Source organism: Petromyzon marinus, chromosome 50, assembly GCF_048934315.1.
Source record: "Petromyzon marinus isolate PM22_M1 ecotype Great Lakes invasive population chromosome 50, UKy_Petmar_22M1.pri1.0, whole genome shotgun sequence".
NCBI lineage: Eukaryota > Metazoa > Chordata > Hyperoartia > Petromyzontiformes > Petromyzontidae > Petromyzon > Petromyzon marinus.
Genome location: NC_133716.1, coordinates 6,939,166 through 6,965,847, shown reverse-complemented (window position 1 = coordinate 6,965,847; position 26,682 = coordinate 6,939,166). Strand labels below are relative to the sequence as shown.

The following is a 26,682-nucleotide window of genomic DNA, read 5'->3' as shown; positions in this document are numbered from 1 at the left end:
CAAGCGGCTCAGCATTAATTTTATTTAGAGAAGCGTATCGCCATTTTTTTTTTAAAAGGCATTGCACTGACCGCAAAGAACCGTAGCCGCGCTACCGCCACTCTACGATGGCTTGTGCCAAACTGCCACGTGCCCTCCCCGCATGGGCCCTGTGGGAACCTCGGTACTGATAATTTTATTTTATTTTATCTTCCGAAGAAAAACTGAGTTCAAGGAGCATTCCATTTCGAGTCACTCACATATCAGTATCATGGGGAAGCTTGTAAGTGGCAAATTAAAGCACAACACTTATTTAGTTTTTTTTTCACGCTGAAGCCATCTTCAGCAATATTGTTTTTTTTTTACATTTGAGACACATCAGTGCCCAAGTTAATACACCAGAAGATTGCCCCACGTTGATCGAAATCACCTGGTTTGTGTTTGTGTGGTATTCCATGCATTGTCAGGATCGAATCTGCTTAGCTTTTGGCACATTTATGGTGATTGTCAGAAAGTTGTATCTGTGATCTCCACTGATGCACCCTTTTAGAAGGCATGCACAATATGAAATAATGATGGAAAGGTGAATGATTTCGATGATTGATTAATGTATATGCTCTTCATCACAATACGTACATATAATCCCTTATTTAAAAAAATCAGTTGATGAATATTCATAGCCCTGTGCCAATATACTGCTGGACGTGTCCTCCCTACACAGTGTAGGTCGTGGGGGATTTTTGACCATACTTCCCCATGCTGGTCAATGCGGGTTGGTGTTGTGGGAGCCCAGTACCGGTTCTGATGTACGCCGTGGCCACGGATTTAACTCAGGTGGCCGGGTTTATAGCCCGGCACACGAACCACTGCACTGCTACTCCCCCCTTGATTCGGAGATGTTGCAAGTAATGAGTTCACATGACCCCTTCAATCACTAGAGAGGCTCAAACCCACCACCCCAATGGTATAAAATAATTGATTTTTGTATTTGAATTGTGCTACCGAGTTGTGACAATTTGCCAAATTGCCACTTGTGGTCTAGGGGTTTGGTGGGTGGGTGAATAATTTATCTCAACCAGGCTTCCACCTGCTGAGCTGTGGCGATCTGGAGCTGTCGCAGTGATATGATCACCGGCTGCTTGTGTGACATCTAGTGACTCTCCACAATGCCGCTTCGGAAGATGCGGACCCTTCAGGGTGCTTTGCTGTGTGGCTGTGACCCAGAATGAGTTGTGCGGCACGCATAATGGTCTAAATTCTACTGCAGTCACCCAACCACCGGCCCACCTCACCGACCCAGCAGGAACTATTTTGAATTCACTTGCTTCTGCAATAAATGGCAACGACCCCCTTCACCATTCCACTTGCAATAGCCTGCATCATTTATTGACAAACCACATTATATCTTTGCTGCCGGATTTTATTTTAGTGTTCCTGTAGTCTGGCACTGTGACAGAATGTGCCCTTCACCTTGAGTCCAAATAACTACGACGGCATGAACACGCCAGCGCTTATTTATTCATGTGCGTGTTTATTTCTGGGAATGGGCACGGGGCAGAGTTAACTTTGTTGCGGTGTGCAGCAAAAAACAAGGAAAACCCACACACGCACACACACAATGTGACTGGTATTGACCAAACATCCCACAAGGCTGAAAGATTAGCTGCGAATGACTCAATTGGGGATCACATACACACACAGCAACACAGAAACATTTGCCCACTCCTTCGAAAAAGCTGTCAGGACCCTCCTGAAAATGAGCCTTGAGACTCGGCGTGGCTTTTCCTGAGTGAACGTGCACAATGTAAAGTCACGGGTGTGGCGCGGTGGTGGCGATATGTTAACTACCTCGCCTGGTATGCAGGAGGTCGTGCGTTCGATCCCGACCCCGACGCCTGTTTATTCGGAGTTTACATGTTCTCCACCGTGGTCGCATGGATTTTTCTCCTGGTCCACCAGTTTGTTCGTCCACATTTAGAATCAACATGCGTTCAGAGTATTTTTCTAGCTGCTATAAATGTACACGTGATAAGCCATTTCGTTGAGCTATCATTTTTGGCCAGGTCGCTTCTGAAAAAAGATCTATACAGCTCAGTGGGTCTCACCTGGTAAAATAAAAACAAAAGTAGAGTATCTTCTCTGGTTCTTTCGGTAAAGTTCCGTAGAATGAGAATAAAATAATAAATTGATAAAATAAAATAACACAATAGTATTTCGATTTAAAGCTTTCGTGACTGCAATGATTCATCTTCTTTGGTTCTTTCGGTAAAGTCACGTAGAATGAGAATAAAATAATAATTTTATCAATTTATTATTTTATTCTCATTCTACGTGACTTTACCGAAAGAACCAAAGAAGAACACAATAGTATTCTCACGACGTTTCGGCCACAACACAAGCGGCCTTCATCAGGTGAAGGGACGAGACTGTCTGGAGGACGGCGCTGGAGTGAAAAAGCCACGCTCATATCGCGACCTTTAAGCTGTGTGAGAAGAAACAAAGCGCCTTGACAAAGGAATTAGCATAGAATTTAGCATTGGAATGGCTGAGTGATTAGCTTGTGACTGGTCACAGAAATGGCTATGTTAAAGTTAAAGCATACACATCCGCAGAGGCACCCATTGACAAAGGAATTAGCATAGAATTTAGCATTGAAATAGCTAAGTTAAAGCATACACATCCGCAGAGGCACCCCTTGACAAAGGAATTAGCATAGAATTTAGCATTGAAATAGCTGAGTGATTAGCTTGTAACTGGTCACAGAAATAGCTATGTTAAAGTCAGAGAATATACATTCACAAAGGCACCTAGTACAAATCAAACAGGAGAATTCAGCATTGAAATAACTAGGCGAATTTAGCATTGAAATAACTGAGTGATTAGCTTGTGACTGGTCACAGAAATGGCTATGTTGAAGTCAAGGCCTACACATCTGAGCTATTCACAGTAACTGGGTATACACTACAATATATAATGAATACTATATAGTGAACCAATAAAAAACTAAAATATATATTACCTCAATGTTATCAATAAACTCTATATATTCTCCAATCAGCTAAGCTACCAACAATAAGTCGTTACATATCACAATGCTATATGGCGAAAAAGAAAAAAACTGGGTGGTTTCTTACCCTCAACTTTAGCAACACGGATAGCTACGGGCCCCGTTCAGACGGACGAGTTCATCCATGGTCGGAACAGAGGAGGGGGAGAGAGACAGCTGCGAGGCGCTGTTATACTCCATGTTGTAAACCATACCATTAACCGTGGTGTGAGAGGTATTAAGAGTCAATGCCAGCGAAAGAGCTGCGGTCTGAAGGTCATCGTAAAATACAATTAATTAAGAATGGAAATGGTTTAAAACATCTTTCCAATGGTTACTAAGCCAGAATCCATCTTCTCGGTTGAAATTGTCTCTGTGCTTGTATATGTGAATGGCCTCATGAACGAATCTCTCATGGTAGCCGGTTGGTTTGCAAAGAACCTCTGTCTTGGAGAAGTCAATGTCATGTGAGCCCACTGAATTATAACAGTGATCTGCCACGCAGAGGAGTTAGTTCTACCGTGTTTCAAGTCTGCTTTATGTTCACGGATGCGGTCCGAGATATGTCGTTTGGTTTCTCCAATGTAGCTACTACCACAGAGGCACTTTAGTTTGTAAATGCCCGGGTACTGTATGTCTGGAACAGCATCTTTTACAGATGGAACTAGATCACGGATTTTATGTACTGTGTTGAATCGGACCTGGATTTTGTGTTTATTCAGGATTTTGGAGATCTTTTTAGTGACCCCTGCAATGTAGGGTAAGGTGATGGTTTTGAGTGGCTCCACAAGAGGATCCTTCTTCATGACTGGAGTGATGGCTTTGCGGATTGTGTAGTCGGAGTAACCATTAGCCCTGAGAGCCTGGTGTATGTGCTTGAGTTCACTGGTAATGTGTTCCTGGTCGGAAATGCATTGGGCTCTATGGTATAGAGTCTTGATGAGGGAGTTCTTCTGGGATGGATGGTGGTGGGAATCCGGTTTCAAGTAAGCATCTGTATGGGTAGCTTTCCTGTACACAGAGTGGCTCATTGAACCATCATGTCTCCTTTTAATTAAGACATCCAAAAAGGGTAGTTTGCCATCTTTTTTGACCTCAATGGTAAATCTGATGGCTGGGTGTATGGAATTGATAAGGTCGCGGAATTGGTCTAGAGCAGGCTGGCCATGTGGCCAGATGACAAAGGTGTCATCCACGTACCTCTTCCATAAGGTCGGGCGTAGAGTGGCAGTCTGGATGGCGTCAGTTTCAAATTTTCCCATGAATACGTTGGCTACAACCAGAGATAGGGGGGAGCCCATTGGGGTGCCCTCAGTTTGTTTGTAGAAAGTTCCATTCCAGGTGAAGTATATGTTGGTTAAGCAATGTCTCACCAGGGGGGGTACATCAGTATGCAGTCCTTGATGAACCAGGTCTTCAATGATAGCGATGGTGTCAGGTACCGGGACTTTGGTGAACAAGGACACCACATCAAAACTGACAAGCAGGTCGTCTGGGGACAGGGAAATGCCTTTGATTGTCGATACCAGGTGAGTAGAATTTAGTACCGCAGAGGTGGTTTTTTCCAGTGAAAGGTCACAGTATATCAGCAAGAAAACGTGCCAGTTTATAGGTGGGGGAGTTGATAGTAGAGACGATGGGACGAAGGGGTGTATCTTCTTTGTGTATCTTTGGAAGGCCATATAATCTTGGTGGTCTGGCAGCAGAGGGTTTCAACGAGAACTGTTTGGTCTCATCAATTAATGCTGTTAAACAGTTCTCGTTGAAACCCTCTGCTGCCAGACCACCAAGATTATATGGCCTTCCAAAGATACACAAAGAAGATACACCCCTTCGTTTCATCGTCTCTACTATCAACTACCCCACCTATAAACTGGCACGTTTTCTTGCTGATATACTGCGACCTTTCACTGGAAAAACCACCTCTGCGGTACTAAATTCTACTCACCTGATATCGACAATCAAAGGCATTTCCCTGTCCGCAGACGACCTGCTTGTCAGTTTTGATGTGGTGTACTTGTTCACCAAAGTCCCGGTACCTGACACCATCGCTATCATTGAAGACCTGGTTCATCAAGGACTGCATACTGATGTACCCCCCCTGGTGAGACATTGCTTAACCAACATATACTTCACCTGGAATGGAACTTTCTACAAACAAACTGAGGGCACCCCAATGGGCTCCCCCCTATCTCTGGTTGTAGCCAACGTATTCATGGGAAAATTTGAAACTGACGCCATCCAGACTGCCACTCTACGCCCGACCTTATGGAAGAGGTACGTGGATGACACCTTTGTCATCTGGCCACATGGCCAGCCTGCTCTAGACCAATTCCGCGACCACATAAATTCCATACACCCAGCCATCAGATTTATCATGGAGGTCGAAAAAGATGGCAAACTACCCTTTTTGGATGTCTTAATTAAAAGGAGACATGATGGTTTAATGAGCCACTCTGTGTACAGGAAAGCTACCCATACAGATGCTTACTTGAAACCGGATTCCCACCACCATCCATCCCAGAAGAACTCCCTCATCAAGACTCTATACCATAGAGCCCAATGCATTTCCGACCAGGAACACATTACCAGTGAACTCAAGCACGTACACCAGGCTCTCAGGGCTAATGGTTACTCCGACTACACAATCCGCAAAGCCATCACTCCAGTCATGAAGAAGGATCCTCTTGTGGAGCCACTCAAAACCATCACCTTACCCTACATTGCAGGGGTCACTGAAAAGATCTCCAAAATCCTGAATAAACACAAGATCCAGGTCCGATTCAACACAGTACATAAAATCCGTGATCTAGTTCCATCTGTAAAAGATGCTGTTCCAGACATACAGTACCCGGGCATTTACAAACTAAAGTGTCTCTGTGGTAGTAGCTACATTGGATAAACCAAACGACATATCTTGGACCGCATCCGCGAACATAAAGCAGACTTGAAACACGGTAGAACTAACTCCTCTGCCGTGGCAGATCACTGTTATAATTCAGTGGGCTCACATGACATTGACTTCTCCAAGACGGAGGTTCTTTGCAAACCAACCGGCTACCATGAGAGATTCGTTCATGAGGCCATTCACATATACAAGCACAGAGACAATTTCAACCGAGAAGATGGATTCTGGCTTAGTAACCATTGGAAAGATGTTTTAAACCATTTCCGTTCTTAATTAATTGTATTTTACGATGACCTTCAGACCGCAGCTCTTTCGCTGGCATTGACTCTTAATACCTCTCATACCACGGTTAATGGTATGGTTTACAACATGGAGTATAACAGCGCCTCGCAGCTGTCTCTCTCCCCCTCCTCTGTTCCGACCATGGATGAACTCGTCCGTCTGAACGCGGCCCGTAGCTATCCGTGTTGCTAAAGTTGAGGGTAAGAATCCACCCATTTTTTTTCTTTTTCGCCATATAGCATTGTGATATATAACGACTTATTGTTGGTAGCTTAGCTGATTGGAGAATATATAGAGTTTATTGATAACATTGAGGTAATTTGTATTTTCGTTTTTTATTGGTTCACTATATAGTATTCATATATTGTAGTGTATACCCAGTTACTGTGAATAGCTCAGATGTGTAGGCCTTGACTTCAACATAGCCATTTCTGTGACCAGTCACAAGCTAATCACTCAGTTATTTCAATGCTAAATTCGCCTAGTTATTTCAATGCTAAATTCTCCTGTTTGATTTGTACTAGGTGCCTTTGTGAATGTATATACTCTGACTTTAACATAGCTATTTCTGTGACCAGTTACAAGCTAATCACTCAGCTATTTCAATGCTAAATTCTATGCTAATTCCTTTGTCAAGGGGTGCCTCTGCGGATGTGTATGCTTTAACTTAGCTATTTCAATGCTAAATTCTATGCTAATTCCTTTGTCAAGGGGTGCCTCTGCGGATGTGTATGCTTTAACTTTAACATAGCCATTTCTGTGACCAGTCACAAGCTAATCACTCAGCCATTTCAATGCTAAATTCTATGCTAATTCCTTTGTCAAGGCGCTTTGTTTCTTCTCACACAGCTTAAAGGTCGCGATCTGAGTGTGGCTTTTTCACTCCAGCGCTGTCCTCCAGACAGTCTTGTCCCTTCACCTGATGAAGGCCGCTTGTGTTGTGGCCGAAACGTCGTGAGAATATTATCGTGTTATTTTATCAATTTATTATTTTATTCTCATTCTACGTGACTTTACCGAAAGAACCAGAGAAGATGAATCCTTGCAGTCACGAAAGCTTTAAATCGAAAAGTAGAGTAGTAACATACAAAAATAGAATTGTGAAATAGTATAGGAGTGGTATAATATAGTAGTAGTGTAATAGTATATAAAACTGCATTGTGTTGGTGTAGCTGGTGCAGCGCACTCTTTTCTATGAAAAAACGAAGCACCTGTCCCCCGGTGGAGGACTGCACAGTGGCCACTCATTACGCGATCCTCCTGCAAGCAGGCGCTGCACACCGTTGCGTGGCAAAGCTTTAAGAGGAGGCCTTTGCCGTGTGTCTTTGTGTGTGGGCGAGTGTGTCTGTGTTGCGGGGGCGGCGGTGTAGCGGTTAGCGCACCGCACTATGAACCCGGCGACCCGAGTTTGATTTCCCCACTCACGGCCAACATCGGTGACGAATATCTAAACCGGTCCTGGGCCTCGGCTAGGTCGACTCGGCCTCAAATAATTATCTGGTGCGGTGTGTAAGCATCGCCATTAGGGAGACAAAGGTCGGCAGGCGTGGTGCTGGCCACTCACCCCCTCGTGTTCCGTGCCGGTCTTCATAGGATCCCGCTTACAGCACTTGCTCCTACAGTCATTAAGGTTACATGGGGGATCTTTGTCTTTGGGAAGCGGTGGCACAATGGTTAGCGCACTGCGACGTGAACTCGGTGACCCGAGTTCAATTCCCGTTCACGACCAACAACATTTGAGATTATTTGAACTAGTCATGGGCCTCCCCTAGGTGGACTCAATTGAGTACCTGGTGCGGTGTGTGAACATTCACCACTGGGGTGACGAAGGCAACCAGGCAAGGTTTTGGCCACCCACCCCTTCATGTGCCGTGCCTGCATTTATAGATGCCTGCTAACAGCACTTGCCTCAACAGTCCGTTAAGGTTATATGGGGGATCTTTGTCTGTCTTGGGTGTGTGGCAAAGTTGTCCGTGCCTCGTGCTGTGGATCCAGCAACCTGAGATGATTTATCGACCTCAATTTTAGACCTGGTGATTTGAGATTGATCAAGTTAGGTGACAGGCGGTGTCTAAAAATGCATCCACGCGGTTAAATCAGCCTTGAATGAGGAGCTAGCAGGCTGTGTATCAGTACCGGGGAGTCAAAGATGGCCAAGCATGGTCCTGGCCACATCGCTCCCTCGCACGCCGTGCTCGTTTTCATAGGTGCTCGCTAACAGCACTTGCCCCAACAGTCTGCCTGGCTCTACAGGGGATCATAGTCTTTGTTTTTGTGCATGCGCGCGTGCGTGTGTGTGTGTGTGTGAATGCGTGCGTGCGTGAAGGAGGCACCAGTCTTTCACGTGGTGGGGAGGACTCCGGGACAGATGCGGATGACGAGACGCAGCTGGCGTTTTATACTGAGCAGCATCGTGGACGAAGGAAAAGCCGAGGTTGCCCCAATATTTTTTTTGGTTTCTGGTGTCGTCTGAGATGAGCTGTTTTGTCTTTTCATCGTCGAATGAAAACGTTTTTTCTGCGATTTTTAAAATATATTTTTTGCGGTTTGCGCTGGTTTATTTTGCGCGTGGGGGGGCGGGGGGGCGATTGTAGTCGTGCGTTTTTATCGTCTGGATGTCCGACGTTTCGCTGCATGTATTCGGAGCTTCCACCAAAGGCGAAATAAACTCAACAGCGTATTTGAGAGCTAAATTAAACCTTTATTTCCCATGGTTATTCGGCACGGTGAGTTATTACTGCAGTAAAGTGGTGGAGCTAACTACATTCTCTTAATGCTATAATATGGCCATTTCTTTTGGTAGTCATTAAGTAATGCGGTGTTATTTTAACTTCTTTGTAATTCAATTTACATTCTGAAGCTCTGTGTAATGCATTTCATTGAAGCGGTTTCTTTCTTTGGAAATAGTTTGTTTATTTTCTTTATGAAGACCCTTGGTTTTTAATTTTTGATATTGAAAAGCAACATACCATTGCTCGTGAACAGAAAACACTTTAATTGGTGCATATATCAGCCACGAAGCACGGATCAGAAGCATGAACTCTGACAAAAAACTGACGAAACCTGGAAATTATAAACAAAGAAGGACATGGTGGTGGATCCGTGGAATTACACGAATAAAGTCAAACACGTGGATCAGGATGATAGGGGAGAGTGTGTGAGGGAGAGTACAGTAAAACCCCTCTTAACGACCACCCCTGTTAACGACTAATCGCTTAACTAAGAGCTTCCATAGAGCCCAATGTGCAGTGTATAGTGTAGTGTATAGTAGTGTAGTGTATAGTGTAGTGTGTAGTAGTGTAGTGTATAGTAGTGTAGTGTATAGTAGTGTAGTGTATAGTGTAGTGTAGAGTAGAACCCCTCTTAATGACCACCCCTGTTAACAACTAATCGCTTCACGAAGGGCTTCCTTAGAGCCCAATGTGCAGTGTGTAGTGTAGTGTATAGTAGTGTAGTGTACAGTGTAGTGTAAGGTAGTGTAGTGTATAGTAGTGTAGTGTATAGTAGTGCAGTGTATAGTGTAGTGTATAGTAGTGTAGTGTATAGTAGAACACCTCTTAATGACCACCCCTGTTAACAACTAATCGCTTCACGAAGGGCTTCCTTAGAGCCCAATGTGCAGTGTATAGTGTAGTGTATAGTAGTATAGTATATAGTGTAGTGTATAGTAGTGTAGTGTATAGTAGAACTCCTCTTAATGACCACCCCTGTTAACAATTAATTGCTTCACGAAGGGCTTCCTTAGAGCCCAATGTGCAGTGTATAGTGTAGTGTATAGTAGTGTAGTGTACAGTGTAGTGTATAGTAGTGTATAGTGTAGTGTATATAGTGTAGTGTATAGTAGTGTAGTGTATAGTATAGTAGTGTAGTGTATAGTAGTGTAGAGTAGAACCCCTCTTAATGACCACCCCTGTTAACAACTAATCACTTCACGATGGGCTTCCTTAGAGCCCAATGTGTTCGCTTACCGACCATTCCCCCCATTTACGACGGTGCTGTTGTAGGTACAGCAACTGGGACTGTATGTTTTGATTGACCATGTTTCTTTAAATAGCATGCGTTTATAATCTTGTTAGTATCTTTAAGTATTACTATCCATTTTTTAATACTATAAAGCACGTTTTTTTGGGGGTGAAAAAGGGAAACATTCGATGCTACTGGAACGAGTTAAGCCTCTGACGTGTATTTCCTATGCTCGCTTAACAACCAATGCACTTATCGACCGGTTTCGTGGAACCAATCACCGTCGTTAAGAGGGGCTCTCCTGGAGCTGTATGTCGGAGATGACTGCACTGCCTGTTTATAATAAAGCAAGTGGGCAATTGGCAGAGCACATCAGACGGGACGAGGCCGGCGATGGAACGGTATCCAAACGAGGGAGTGTACCTTGGGGCAGCGACGGAACACAGAGAGGGAGCGACGGGATCGGTTTCCTGTGCAGCGGCGAGCGGCGAAATGGATCGTGGCTGATGACGATCGTGACGATGAGGGAACTCAACATGGATCGAATTGCCGTGCAGAGTTTTGTGTGTGAATTCGATCTTTTGTTTAGCCCCTCCGTATCATTATATATGACTTCTTTCCTAACGTATATTCGCCCGTGGTGTTGCCTAATTTTTGTTTACGTGGTTTAATTGGAAACTCGTGCTACTGCAATGAAATGTTGAACCCTTTGACGAATCTTAACATAGTCTACTTGCTTCTTGTAGTGATTCTATACTCTTGACTTACTCGTGGTTTCTTACGATTATTTCGTCTCTTTATTTCATAACAATAATCATTCAGTCTTAAGAGAATAGCCTCCGCAAGCCGAAATGGATCGCTGGCAGCCTGATAAACTTTTGAGCATTCCTCCTTCTGTAAGAATTTCGTGTAGTTGCACGTGACAACTTAAAATAGCCGCACGTGCATTGTGCGCATTGAGCAAATATTGCGTTCAGAGAACGCGTGCGTCGCCTTCATGCGGCACGAGACTTTTTGTGAAATCATGAAAGAGTACGACTGCGAAACCTCCCCATCGTCGCTCGCGGCTCCACGGCTCCATGCCTTTCCGCTAAGCTCACGTTGATGCCCAGGCACCGAATCGTTTGGGCCGCCGCAGGAGCCTGGCGATTGAGCTGTGAATGAGCTTGGGTTGGAGCGCATCGCCGGACGGCGATGATAGCCGATGGGCAGGCGGTGTTCGGGGCCCGGACGGAGATGGGGCGACGAAATCGCTTCACGTGCGGGAGTCAGGTGATTAAGCGGGTTTAGACCGTGGCGGATGGGCACGGCGTGGGGTTGCCTCCATCCAGCAGTTGATAAGACAATGTCCCCACAATGATGATGATGATGATGACGTTGATGGTGAGGGTCGTGGTTGCGCTGCCTAGCTGTAAGATTCTCAGTCCCCAGTGGGGGGGAACTTGTGGCTTTGGAAGATCCAGGCATGAAACACCCCACTGCACCATTAACCATCACAATTGAAAATAAATGCACTTGAGGCGGCAGTAACAAGACATGATTCAGTTCTGTGAAATGAACAATTAGGGTGTTTTTTCTTCTTTATTTATGAGATCGCTGTATGTTGCCGTAAGTGTAATGGCTGGAAATCCAGAGGTCACCGGTTTAATTCGATCGCTTTGCACGGCAGTCGAAACAATGACGGTGCGAGTTTTATAAATCCCCCCCCCCCCCCCCACCGCCGCTTCTGCTCTCTCAGCAATGTAATGCGGTTACACAGCGTGGAAGAGTAGGCCAAAAGTACCCTCTCTCTCGAAGCTCTCTCTAGTGGAGGCGATCGCACAATTGCGGTGCTGAACATTGTTCTTACATTTTTATCAAAATGTTACAAAAACACGCATGGGGAGGGATATTGCTGCCGCCTCCACTGGCCGAAAGGCCCTCTCAGACCGCGTTACACAACCCCTGCTGTCAAGGGACCACCTTGCAGGCGCGATGCATTCGGTCTCTAGGTTACAATGCCTCTCCTCCTCCCTAAGGGGGGGGGGGGGGGGGGGTGGCCGCATCCGGTGGGCACGCGGCATCTGTACGCCAGCCTCAATTAAATCAGAATTGAATAAAAGTAGAAGTAATAATTTCCCCATCTCCCCTGCCGCGTATTTCCCATGATCCTCCTCCTTCCCGCTAACCCCCCCCCCCCCCCCCCGCCGCCCGTCTCTCGCCTCCGTTCCCCCCTCCGAACCTCAGGCTCTCCCCGGAGTCCCGTTGGCAAGACGACGCTGGCCCTGCTGAGCGTGACGACGTGCGCCGTGGCCATGGTGTGTGGCGTGCACCTCGCCTGCCCGCTCACCGTGCGCGTCACGCTGCACGTCCCCGAGCAGTTCGTGGCCGACGGTACGATCGCCCCCCGCGACACGTACGTGCGTGCGCGCGTCCGGGGGCTTCGTTCGCACCGCACGTGGGCCAACACGCCCTCCCCAATCGTGACAACGCCATCCCTCCGCTAAGCCGTCGCCATCTCTGACGCTCGTGCGATGTGCCAATTTCACGTAGCGCCTGCTGATTTTCCTTTCTCGGCTAAACACGCAGCTGCTGAGCACAGGCCTCCAAAGGCCCAACACCCCCAAGGTGGCCGGCAAAAAACGGCACCGTCACGAATTGAGCGAGGCTTTCTAAGAGCCCCAAGGTTGAACAGGGTGGGGGAAAGAAGCGGACCGAGAAGCAATTCGACCCACGGTGTGGTTGTTGAACACAGTGTAGATGATGTAGATTAGACACCGGCGGAGGAATCATAAGGTGAGGTTCATGGGAACTGTAACCATGGCCGGAGCGATAGAGGAGCGATGGTGACTGAAATACAGTGAAACCTTGGATTGCGAGCATAATTCGTTCCGGAAACGTGTTTGTAATCCGAAGCGCTCGTATATCAAAGCACTCGTATATCAGTTGTGATCACGTGACGCTCGGCAGACAAAGCGTATACGTGCTACTCGTATTGCAAGACCTCGCTCGTTTATCAAATTAATATTTATTTTAAAAATTTGCTCGTCTTGCAAATCACTCGCAGACCAAGTTACTCGCAATCCAAGGTTTTACTGTAGGTAACATTTTGTTGACCTGTGACATAACCGGCTTTAACCACAATCCGCTTGTTGGCTCAGATTCACGAACAGACTGTAATTGTCACTTCACGTGCTCATTTCGACTCAACAATAGCGATTAACACAACAAACTAAGCGATGGCCTCACTCCGCGTAGCAACTCTGTGCGCACGGCTCTGAATCGTCGAATTTAAACGTTGCAGCTAAGACGTTTTGAGTGAGGTCACCACCTCCTCGGACGTTCGGTGGGGACCCAAACTTCCACGGCTGTCGCCTAATTAAACCGTCCAGCAAACGCGGTTCACCAACGCGGCCGCGGGCTGCTCGTCGCACGGCGACGACGCGCCCATGCTCTCTCTCCGGCTGTCCAACTTCGATTGTCGAGCTCGGTCGGCCAATTAAGGCGATTTCACAACATCGGTCGCGACTGTGGAAATTTAGGCTGAGCACTCGAAGGTCGGAGTCGCTAGACGACGGAGCCATCAGGTGATCCGTGTATGTGTCTGTACGTTGAACTTACTCTTTGGTTCTATTCGGTAGAACCGAATAGAACTTCTTTCAATGTACATACGTACATGGGGAGCGGTTGTGCAGCGGTTAGCACACTGCACCACGAGCATGAGTTTGAGTCCCGCTCATGGTCGGCACCAGTGTCGATTATCTGAACCGGTCCTGGGCCTCCGCTAAGTCGACTCGGCCTCAAATTAGTACCTGGTGCAGTGTGTAAACATCGCCACTCGGGAGACAAAGACGACCCAGCGTGGTGCTGGCCACCCAACCCCCTCGCTAACCACACTTGCCCCAACAGTTTGTTAAGGCTATACGGGGAATTTTTGTCTTTTGTCTTCTTTCGCACCGTGCATAGACAACCGTGCTCATCGGAGGTGATGTCTCTTCGAAAGGAATGCCGACCCTCGCCGTTCAAGAGAGACTAAAAAACTTTGATAATAAGCTGTTCCCGCCCCCGCCCGCCCGCCCTCCCAACCACCCACCTCCCTCTTCTTGCTCCGAACGCTGACCCGACCCACGCAGACCGGACGGAGCGGCATTGCAGACTTACCATGCTCAGGCACGCTCGTGTGTACACGCGCGCGTGCTCAGGCACGCTCGTGTGTACACGCGCGCGTGCGACAAGCACACGCGCGTCCAATTTGCGCACGTGCCCAGGTGAGCCAGGTGACAAACGCGCCACGGCGTGAGCCTTTGAGGGGGATCGCGGACATTGGTTTGTGTTAAAATAATAAATAAAGAGCTGGTCTGGCAAAAGCCGCCGCCGGTGAAAATAACCAGAAGCAAAAAATAAACCACGAGGAACGTTGCGTGTATTGGGAGGCCGGGGGTAAATGGGCGCCGATGTATTTGCGTGCAAATGCGATGTCCGTTCTGCATGCGAGACGTGTTGATGGAACACAGGATGATTGTACGAGTTTCCGTGTTGTTTTATCCGCGTGCTACTTCTTCATCACGTGTTCACCGCGTGCCCTAGGGGTGGTGTCATTAGGTCGCCCAGTGCTCTAAATATTTGGGGCGAGAATTGTGATTTTTTTTCGCAATGAAAAATATGAAAAGTTACATGCAGGCTCTTGCTTGCTGACTGATTTTTCATTACGGTGTCTGGTGAAGTCAATACCCTAATGTATTACATAGTTTATACACAACGACAGCGCTGGAAAATAAAGGTGACAGTTGTTTTTTGCGACCTTTTCATATGCGCTTCTAAACAAAAACTTTATTCTTCGGTTCTTTCGGTAAAATCACGGAGATAGAAAAATTATAATTAAAATAAAGTGAATATAAAAAAAAACCTCTTTACTGTTTGTTGGGCATGCAACGGCTCGGTGGTAGGGATGCTGCCGTTGTGCACTGCCTAGCGCACTGGGACTTGCAGTTCGCCTGTTCGATTCGATTGCACCACGCTCGCAGCTGAGACACTGGGAAACGTTTTCGAAACCCTCCACCTGCGTCAGCCCGAGCAGTTATAAATGGCTTTGCCACGGGCGGTCGATCGGCAGATCCGCGTGCGGTGGGGTAAAGTGCGGGTATGCTCCCGCCTCTTTCAAGATGCCTGTCCAGCGTGGAAGAGCTCCAGAAGCGGAAGGGCTTCCGCTAGCGGGGGGCCTTCCGCCAGTAGTGTTCGTGAGCAAGCGCCTCTGCATGCAGGGTGACCTTTTCAACTTCCACCTGTGCAATGGACATTGCGTGCTTTGCGAAATTAAATGCGCAACACGTTGAGAGCCAAACGTCTTGACATCATGCAGAGAGCTGTGTCTGATGTGCCGTTAAAAAGCCTTCGTCTTACTTTTACGGCCCAAATTGATCTCGCACCACAACTCCCTTCACGAATGTTTTGCTTTGACCCCTGCGTTCCATCGAGATCTCCTTTGCTCTCCGAGGTCAAAGGCTCCGCGCTCTATGGGGCAACGCTGTATCAGTCCAATTTATTATTATTACCTTGCCGGGGATGCAAGGTGATTTTATTACTAATTATGACCTTGACGATGAGCACGGGTGGTGATGTATGGTGCAAAAGAAGTTGAGCATACACACGTACAGTACGTACCCTTAGTCGCCAACTACGCTCACCGCGGTTAGCATGAGCGGCATTTTCAGAGAGTTGCGATGCGGGGCACCACAGTGGCGAGATTAGCACGGCTGGCTACGGGCGCCACGGTGGCTAGGAGATGTTAACTACCTCGCCTGGTATACAGGAGGTCGTGGGTTCGATCCCGACCCTGACGCCTGCTGTATATTTGGAGTTTGCGTGTCTCTCTCTTTCATCATTATCATCACGGTGGATAGGAGATGTTAACTACCTCGCCTTGTATACGGAAGGTCGTGGTTTCGATCCCGATCTTGACGCCTGCTGTATATTTGGAGTTTGCTTGTTCTACCCGTGGTCACGTAGATTTTTCTCCAGGTCCTCCGGTTTTTCCCTCCACATTTAGAAACATACGTTTAGAGTACGTGGCTGCTATACATTACCACGTGACAAGCCACTTCGTTGAGCAATCACTTGTGGCCAGGTCGCTTCTGAAAAAGAGTTATGTAGCTCGGTGGGGCTTTACCTGCTCAATAGAAAAAAAGAGTTTGTGATGGACCCAGGACACACTGGCGGAACAATGTCACTCGGCTGGCCTGGGAACACCTGGAAATTCCCCAGGAAGAGCTAGAGTCTGTGTATAGTAGTGTACAGGGTAGTATATAGTAGTTTATAGTGTAGTGTATTGTGTAGTGTATACTAGCGTATAGTAGTGTATAGTGTAGTGTATAGTGTAGTGTATAGTAGTGTATAGTGTAGTAGTGTATAGTAGTGTATAGTGTAGTGTATAGTAGTGTATAGTGTAGTGTGTAGTGCAGTGTATAGTAGTGTATAGTGTAGTAGTGTATAGTGTAGTAGTGTATAGTGTAGTGTATAGTAGTGTAAAGTGTAGTGTATAGTAGTGTATAGTGTAGTGTATAGTAGTGTATAGTGTAGTGTATAGTGCAGTGTATAGTAGTGTATTGTGTTGTAGTGTATAGTGTAGTAGTGTATGGTAGTGTAGTGCTGGAGTCTGTCACCAGGGAAAGGAGCGCCCTACTCAAACATGCTGCCACCACGACCCTCACCAGGACGATCGGATCGAGAAGCGAACGAACGAATAACAGCAACGGCTGCGAATGTCAGAAACGAAACACCGACCGCTCGCCCGCCTTCCTCCGTCTGCGGTGACGCAGGCAGCGTGTTCGTGCTGTCCGAGGGCGCCCACCTGGACGTGTCGGACTGGCTCAACCCAGCCAAGGTGGTGCTGTACCGGCAGGGCGCCAACGAGTCGATCCCGTGGGTGCGCGACCCCTGCGCCGAGCGGACCCTCAGCCCCTGCGAGCACCTCTGTGACCCCGAGACCGGTGAGCGGAGTGCCGTTCCCATTCATCGAGGAATCTCTCGGTCGGTCGTTTTCCCATCCGCCGTGATTCATTTGCCCGGTTGTTTCTCGTCGTCGTTGGATTTATTTGGGGTTGGTTGGGGTATTTTTTTTTCTCTTTCTCTCCTCTCTCTCCTCTATCTTATCATCACGGTTACGGAGCACAGGCACCATTGGCCCAAAATGCCAAGTGGCCAGCAACAAACAACACCAGTGAAGGTTTAATAGATGAATGAATGTGTTTAATGAATCGGGCAATCTAGGAATGTTTGTTGAACGTCTGTCGCACCGTACGTAGCCAGCCGTGCCAATCGGAGGTGCAGGGGAAGGACGACAAACGTAACACAAAAAGGCAGTTCTAATGAAGTGAAGTCATTATTATTATGAAGCAACTTGGGAAAAAGAGACTATTGGAGAAGAAGAAGAAGAACAATCAGGGGGAAGAATGCTGCGACCTGCAGTGTGGAGGTTGGACACAGCATGGGATGAGACGAAAAACAGTCGGTCTGGTAGACTGAGTCCATAACATTGGTGGAGTGATCGTAGTGAAGCTCATGAGAATGGTGACCATGAGAGTTGAAATACTGTTGTGACACTGAAGTGACTGACCGCGTGTGTGCAAGTTGACGCACAGAACCATAACGAGATGCAAGTAACGGCATTTGGAAGCTCTTTCTTTTTTCCACACGTAAAATATTTGGTTTCAGTAAAAGGCGGCTGTAGGAACTTATACATTTTTACTAGGGAGGTGGTCACGTATACTCAAATCCTCTTTGGAGGATTGACTCAGCCCAAACACAGTGTGCGGGGAAACGTGGGATTTTCACAGTGTGCAAACATCAGCCATATGCCGCGTCGTAGGCCCTGCAGTGATAAGCTGTAATATGACAGGGAGTAGGGGGTGGGTGTTGTCTGAGATATGAATTGCTTTGAAAACTTTATTGGAAATAAATAATGTGGAATGACCGGGTCTGCTACAGCAGAAATGAGAGGCTGAGGGAATATTTTATTTCATTTACAGCTGTGTCCAGGTCTGAATTGTAACAATTGGGCAATGTGGAGAAGACATTTGGGTGAGGTCCACCGCCTCTGCACCGCTGTGAATGCCGATGAACTCCAGTCATAGGGCATTGGGCAGGGGCCAAAACAGCTGAACCCAAATCACACGGCCCATCAGTGTGGTTCTTCTCGACAATATCGGTGGTCATGGTGCCAGTGGGTTGGAAAATAGTTTGGTGAGTGCACGATCAGTACAATACTCATGATTAAGTACAAATTATATGATACGGTGAAGCAGCTTCAGCAAATAGACAAATTAAATGTTGGCATATGTCGAGGAGAATGTGGAATTACAGGCGGAATTCGGCCATAGGAATGTGGAATTTCCACCATTGGTTTGTGGTTGTCGGTAGAGATGAGCGTCTCACTGACTGACTGCAGGAGGGAGACAATTTGAGTTTGAAAATTGACTCGTGTCTGGAGTGTGAACTACCCTCTTAAATATATGAAAATTTCTCAGGTGGTGCGATCGAATCATTGATGATTATGGCACTCAATTGTTGGAAATTAAAACCAATTTGAATAATTTCCTCAAAGCTCACCTAGTAAACATGTGAGGAATGAGCGCCTTCCGCAAATTTCTATAAAACATTTAATTGGCTCACAAATTAACATCAATTATATTTATCTTACTGTTTCACAGACTTTTAATTACTTAAAATATCAATATGCCTATAGTCTTGGTTCTTTCGGTAAAGTCACGTAGATAGAAAATAAAATGAAAGATAATAAAAGTAAAAAAAACAGAAAATAATTGAAACAAAAAACCATGTCGTTTGGGTCACAACACAAGCGGAGATAAAAGAGGGGGCATGCCTCCAAATGCAACTGCTTTTCAAGGCTTTCAAAGTGCATGGACGGGCCAGCCAGCCCAAATGTCGGTGACAATGGGGGGAGGGAGGGGGCAGAGACAGGGGGAGAGAGAGGGGGGGGGGGAGCTGAAGGCCAGGGCGTAGTCCAAGTGTGTTAGACAATGGGGAGAGGAAGAGGGTGGAGATAGAGGGGAGAGAGGGGGTGGGTAGGGACTTTTCCGAAAGAACCAAGAGTATGAATTGATAAGCCGTTTGATTATAATTAACGCATGCAATACAAAAACAAGTTGTATTCCTGACAGTTGGAAAAGTTAAAACAATTCCTAAATCGTGCGCCTGCAGGGCATGTGTCCTTGGTCATGTAAGTACTGCTGCATGCATATTTTAATGTTTAAATAAATACATCCAGTATGTGCATTCATATATATGTATGTGTTTATTTATACATTCATAATGAATACCGCATTTTGTCACGCTGCTGTCGCTGAATGGCCTCTTGCCCATGTCAGTCTTGAGGGCTGTTTGACCCTACTGCACCTCACGGGTCTTCATGAAGGGCGAGGGGCCTAGGACAGGTCCAGATACAACTCCCCCGAGGTGATGTCGCCTGTAGCCGGGATTCTAACGTAGACCTCCAAATTCACAGCGCAGTGCGTCAAACGTGATGGAGTTTTCTTTTGTACTGTCTAATCGGCATAACTAGCCTTGGTAAAGCCACTGCTGGATGTGGACCCTTCCCCGAGCTGCCACCGCCTGTTGCAATCTTGTGACATATTAAGCCACCGCAGCAAGAACAAAACCATTGGGTTCAGTCGCTCCATCCGCTCAGTGGGGTTCCGTTCACTCCGGACGCATTTTCTGTTCCCAGGCTGCCACTCTTTAAACCGTCGGACTTACAGCTATGAGTCCTTCACAAGGCCCGCTCACTTTTATTCTCATCTCGTCGTAATGATGATGTACATAAGCGCCTTTACCAAGGCGCTTTGCAGAAATTGTAACATTGTACATAGCATGATAACAACGTGAAATTAAGAATTGGGTTATTTGGAAGTGGTGGTGTAGTTTTGATGCCGTAAAACAAGAGGGATTCGCGGTTTGAATGACGCCATGGAATGGATATTTGTTTTGTACTCCTCGCGATTCAGTGTAATTTCAAGCACGCTACCTCGTGTTGAACTCTTCGTACGCGCTGTCTGCCCATCGTTCATTCGCCAAGGATCTAAATGTCGCCCCCGAAAGGAACGAACAGGAGTGACTGCGTGCGCCAAACAGAACGGTCGGGATTTGCCACGTCTGCCATCACGCTTTTTATCAAGGTGTGTGTGGACGTGTGCATGCGTCTAGCCCCTTGCTTACACGTGAAGATGAAGGCGGCGCACGTGTGGTTAGTCTCTCGGTTTTCATGTTTCCCACGCCAGGTGTGTTCCATTGAAGTAATTGAAGGCTTATTTTATTTTTCTGCAGTTTTCCCCGCGCGTCTTAATCTGCCACATCTGCATTAGGGTCAACGGAGGTCTTCACACTTGTACATGTACGTATGTATGTTGATATATGTACTGTATGGACCGGTTCCTGGGCCTTCCCTAGGTCGACTCAGCCTCAGATGAGTACCTAGTGCGAAGTGTAAACATCGTCACTGGAGAGACAAAGGCGGACGGGAGTGGTGCTGGCCACCCACCCCTTCCTGTGCCGTGCCGGCCTTCATAGGTGCTCGCTAACAGCACTTGCCCTAACAGTCTGTTAAGGATATATGGGGGATATTTGTATTGTTTTGGATGTATGTTGAACTTCTTTCGCGCCGTGCGTAGCCAACCGTGGCTAATCGGAGGTGCGGGGGAAGGACAACAACCTAAACACACAAAGCTGTTCTAAACAAATGGGTTTTCAATCTAGATTTAAAAGTGCATAGCTCCAGCAGCTTCCTGATATCGGAACGGGTAGATATAACCGTAGACCTCACCAGCTCAAACCAGAGTGCTGACCATTATCACCGTCAAAGAAACATCCCCTTCGGTAGATTCAGCTCAAAATGAATCAGCTGACACCCATACGGAAAGGCGCACGTGACCAATTCAGAATAATCACCAAAAAGTTATGTTTTGCTCAACATAACACGATAAAATTAGTGCATCGAAATGTAGCTTTTTTGAAAGTTATGTCACGTGAAAATTATATAATTAATCCGGCAGTTGATTGACCCTGGCTGGTGACGATAGGAAAATTATTTGCAAATGTTACCTTCAGCATACTGCACACAATGCATACACAAGCAGTAGGGAATTGACAGAACACGCGGCAGCAGTCTGCGAGATCAACGATACAAAGGAAACACAACAAACGAGACGAGCGATCACTTCTGGTGTCCGGGCACAGTGCTGGTTAGTCATGCTTAGGGGCCGTCCATAAATGACGTCACGCACCTGGGGGGGGGGGGTCAGACATTTGTGATGATGTGTGACGAGGCGGGGGTGGGGGGGGGTTTGAGAAATGTGACGTCACATCAAAATGCGCAACTTTAAATAAATATAGACAAAACGTTCTACTTAATCGAGTAGACTTTTTAATAAATGTTTTCTCCTACAACATCAGAGTGCAGCGCCACATTAAACACGCACTACAATGGCAATAGTTTAAAGCGATTTGAAGCATGGTTTATTTTCAAAATGGAAATATGGTTTGGGGGGGGGGGGACAGAGCTTTGTGGTGACGTCATATTTGAGGGGGGGTCTGACTTTTTGTGACGCCGTGTGACGAGGGGGCGGGGGGGGGGTCAAAAATCGTCAAAAATCGCATGATGTCATTTATGGACGGCCCCTTATTCCTCATGCTCCATGTGAGCTGAATGAATAGGCCCTCGCTAACATTGCTCGCCCCAAACAGTCTACGAGGCTACACGGAGTGGTAATCTTCATAACGTTTTTTTTTTCTTCAAATTACCATTCATTAGCATTTTGAAACGTGTGAGGTGGGTTTACACATCCGGTCAAAAAAATAACAGAACGCCCTACAACGTTACACCTTGTAAAGTGCCAGCGTCATCATCGGCCAGCATAATTCGATTAATACGCAGTAAACTTTGCTCACTCATTCCATTAATTAGTTTGGCCTCAACCGAGGCTGGCCCTCTGTGAAATTCACTTTAACCAGATGGGCAGGGCTACACGCTCCCCATTAAATGAATCTCTCGCTTCAGCTTGAGCATGAGCCAGAGAGAGAGAGAGAGAGGGAGTGCATGGGGAGGGGGAGAGATACAACAACAAAAAACCTCCAGCAGCATGCAGATAAATAAATAAGTGAATACATAAAAAGCATCGTGACCCTTTGTTCCTGCCAAAGGACTTGGGAGCAGGGGTCCAGATGGCATTGATGAAGGGAGAAAAATATAAAAAAACACGTATTTATTCTCTTCCATCCTTTTCTTCCCTTCCGTCTTTCTTTTTGATCATTCGCCCGCGGCAAAGCCCGCACGGTTTGTCCACACGCCGCGCTGCCGCGCTTTAATAAATGCCGCAGCTCATGTAAGCCCCTTGGCGCGTGCCGGCCCTTGCTGTGGACTCCTTCCTGGCTCGATGGATTTCTCTTTCCACCCTCTTAAACTGAACGTAACTATTTTTTTGTTATTATAATCAGGTAAGGCCCACTGAGCTATTTAGCTTTTTTTTTTTTTAAGTAGCGACCTGGCCACAGATGATAGCCTAAGCGAAGTGGTTTACCACGTGCGAATTTGGAGCAGCCAAATATATTCGAAACGCACGTCCATTCTAAACGTGAAGGGGAAAAGGCTTGCAGGACTCGGAGAAAAATCCACGCGACCAGGGGGAGAGAGAGACACACACACACGAACTCCAAATATAGAGGCGTCCGGGTCGGGATCGAACCCACGACCTCCTATATACCAGGCGAGGTAGTTAACATCTCACCACCGCGGTGCCCCGAGATGCAAGATCCTAAACCGGCAACCTCCGCCGGAGATGGCCGAATGGCGGAGCCTTTGACTCATGATTGCCGCTTCCTCTTCCTCCTCCTCCACCACCTCCTCCTTATCCTCTACCACTTCTTATTCCTCCTCTACCACTTCTTATTCCTCCTCTATAACCTCCTTATCCTCTACCACTTCTTCTTCCTCCTCCACCACCTCCTTCTTATCCTCTATCACCTCCTCTTCCTCCACCACTTCTTCTTCCTCTGCTACCACCTCTTCTTCCTCCTCTATAACCCCCCCCCCTCTCCACGACGAATTGAAAGCACAGGCTGTTTAAAAAAAGTTTTTTTAATGAGAGAAAGAGCCGGGGCGAGCGGATAGCGCCACGCGCCCATGCCAGTGATTATATCAACTTTGATTTATCTGGCCAGAGCCCAGGCTGGTGGTTGAATATCAGATCGTGGATGGTGGTGGCCAACAACAGAGCGCTTATGAAGATAAGTGGGGGAAAACAAGTGGGGGAAAACAAGTGGAATTAGCGACATAAAGGGTGACTAATGAGCGCATTACAGCGGGCGGTGCGGTCTCGAACGTCTATCTTTTCGAATCGCTCCGGTCAAATTAGGTGGCGATGGACAGTGGGGAACCTCGTAGGGAATTAAAAAAAAAAGGTTTCAAAACATTGTGCTGGCAGGGTCCTTGATGTGTGAGAAGCTGCCCCCGCCACCAAAGGTAAAGCGAGCGAATGATGAATAGAGATTGGGTAACAAAAAACAAAACAAAGGGGCGGCACCGAGGGGAACGCGCAAATTCGATAAGACATTTCCGCCGTGAGACTCTTGCAACAGCGCCCGCGCGCGGGCGGCACGTACATGGATCACGCGTTGACGGGCGCACACTTTTGAACGTGCCGCCGTGTGACCGGAACAAGCGTCTCCCGGGGCAGCGCCCGTGCGGAAATGCGGATCGGCGGCCACAAGCGTAAACCGAGCGGGGCGAGATGCTTTACAGCCGCAAGTGTTCACGCACACGCCCCTTGGCACCCGTGGAAATGCTCAATGCGGCTGTGTTAGCTGCCGATTAGTTCCCAAGGGTGGCTGGTCGGGTGAGAGGCCGGCGGGAGGAGGGTTATGACTTTGAACAACACGGAGCCGTGCTCCTACCCAAGCTCTAATGAGCTTGACCATGTATATATGTACGTTGAACTTCTTTTGCGTCCAGGGCCAATACCGTCCGTGCAAGTGTGTGTAAATGTGTGCAAGAGTGTGCTTGTACATGCGCTTATGCATGTTGCATTTCATTCCCACCGTACGTAGCCAACCGCGCTAATTGGAGGTGCGGGGGAAAGACAACAAATGAAACACACGAAGCAATTAGTAAAGTTTCGTCACGTAAAAATGTGTTACTAGTTAAGCACGCCAGTGTGTTGAAGGGTAAACCCACAACATTTAATATTCGAGTACTTCGTTTCGCCGGTATTTACAACCAGCCTCATCAGGCGACAACCAGAGTTTACTCTCCAACACACCGGTGTGCTGAACTGGTAACGAATTTGCACGTTTTTTTCACGTGAAAGACCTTACTAATTGGCTGTGTCGGGCGGTGGCGGATTTAACGACACATTTATATTAACGTGATCTAACCCAAGCAAAAGCTCCACTACTGCTACGTGTTAAACCAAGGTCCCCATCACTCGTGGCTTTGCAAGTCGGCAAATTTGACGTCTATATCCTACGTCCACTGGTCCTTGGCAGCCCTCGGTTTTCGTTCGATAACCGCGACAACAAACCCGCGGTGTGCAGAGGTAAAAAAAAAACACGTGTGGGATTTTCACATTTTGCGAACATCAGCCATAAGCAGCTGCATCTTTGGCCCCGCAGTGATTAGCTGTAATGTGACAGGGAGTGGGGTGGGTTGTCTGTGGGTCTGTGATATGCATGGCTCGGAATGAGATAAGACTTTTTTTTTCTTCCAACAAAGTAATTGCTGCTCTTCCATCACGAGTGGCTCAAACTCACTGATGAATTGGAAAATTATTATCTCTGCTAAGACAGGGCCCTATGACTTTGCTGTGGACGTGCATACTTATTTCTCAGCTTAATTAACTCAAAATGTGATTGGAACTGACAACGTAAAGATTAAAAACTAATTTTTGTAGGATTATAGCAGAGCAGAAAAGCCATTAAGGGTTGGGGGAAGTCTCGTATCTTGTTCTTGACAGACATTGCACATTCACACGTGTTAGCTTGTAAAAGCATATCAACAGCCTTTCGGATGTAATTTTCTCTGTCCGAATTTAAAAAAAAAACGATAGGAGAATGTCTTACAAACTCGCGATTCTTTGCGCGTTATCACGAGCGGAAGAATCCGTATTTGATCGATGAATCGACGCACCGCGTCACACCTTTAATCCTTCGGTCGCCAAAACATTGATAGCGGTGGCTTGTTCTAAAAAAATCTTGACGCCGTACCATCGCTCCGCATCACACGCGTGGCTTTTGAGGCTTTTGAAAAGCCACTGGGCCATGCACGATGGGGGGGTGAGATGGGGTGGTGTGGGTTTGGGGGGGGTGGTCTCCACACCCCCCCTGCCCCCTCTGTGTTTGGTGTCTGGTGTTTGGGATCAGCAGTGGCATATTCCAAGGTTGATGGAATAAAGAGGCACACGGTGAAGAGCACAAAGGGCACGGCTTAGAGGGCAGGGCGGGACGAGAATGTGCAACGTTTATATTAACCCGGCAGCGGTGGGTACCGCGTGACTCCTGGTCAGGATTTTCAGAGTGGGCATATCGGGCCTGTGTCATGCGTGGCCACCCACAGAGGCATCCCGTGGGTAATTTTGCGATAATGAGCCATAGGCAAGACAGACAGAGGTCGCCCAGATTAAAATTTTGCGGGGCAAAAGGGGAACACTTAATGCTTTGCATGTAATATATTTGAATCGCGTTTATATACATTTACACATGAAAAGCCACTTCATTAAGCTATCATTTGTGGACAAGTAGCTTCTGCAAAAGAAGCTAATAGCTCAGTGGGCTTAAACAGGTAAGAAAAAAATGTTTAATTTTATTTGTATATTTTTTAAAGTGATTTGTTTACCTTTCCTATACTTTGCACTCCTATTGTGTTTTGTATTGTCTGTTGTTGTATCATCCTGACCTGCCCTTACTGGATAACTTTGGAAAAGAGCTTTATAGCTCATTGGATTCATCCTGAATAAACACATTCTGATTCTGACATTTATATGTAACTTGTTTTAGGGTGTAAACACACACTCTTTTTTTCAGCCCATCATTTATCTGTGGTCGATCAAATCGGTACTACTTTGTGGGGAAAGTGACAGTGGGTGCCCTATGGATAGATTGACTTCTTCCGTAGGAAAGTGGAGTCTTCACCACTGGCTAAGGGCAGTACACGGGAGGTGAGTACTAACATCATTATCATGAAATCACTTTGACTTTTCTTCTTTGGTTCTTTCGGTAAAGTCACGTAGAATGAGAATAAAATAATAAAATAAAAATAAGACAATAAAATTCTCACGACGTTTCGGCCACAACACAAGCAGCCTTCTTCAGGTGAAAGAACAGAACTGTCGGGACGACAGAGCTTCAAACGTCGTGAGAATTTTGTCTTATTTTTATTTTATTATTTTATTCTCATTCTACGTGACTTTACCGAAAGAACCAAAGAATATGATTCCCTGCAGTCACGAAAGCTTTAAATCGAAAT

The 26,682-nt window shown here is 46.8% G+C and overlaps 1 protein-coding gene across 3 annotated transcripts in view; it reads left to right on the top strand.

Annotated features, from left to right (window-relative positions):
• LOC116953184 (astrotactin-2-like) overlaps window positions 1-26,682 on the top strand; it is a 483,535-nt gene that overhangs the window by 133,497 nt on the left and 323,356 nt on the right. For 2 of the 3 annotated variants that reach the window (XM_032973123.2, XM_032973125.2), the window contains exons 6-8: window positions 8,542-8,649; window positions 12,405-12,551; window positions 16,973-17,143. In XM_032973123.2, coding sequence (XP_032829014.2) covers window positions 8,542-8,649; window positions 12,405-12,551; window positions 16,973-17,143 — 426 coding nt within the window. The remainder of the gene's footprint in view (window positions 1-8,541; window positions 8,650-12,404; window positions 12,552-16,972; window positions 17,144-26,682) is intronic. The other variant, XM_032973126.2, reaches the window with a different exon arrangement.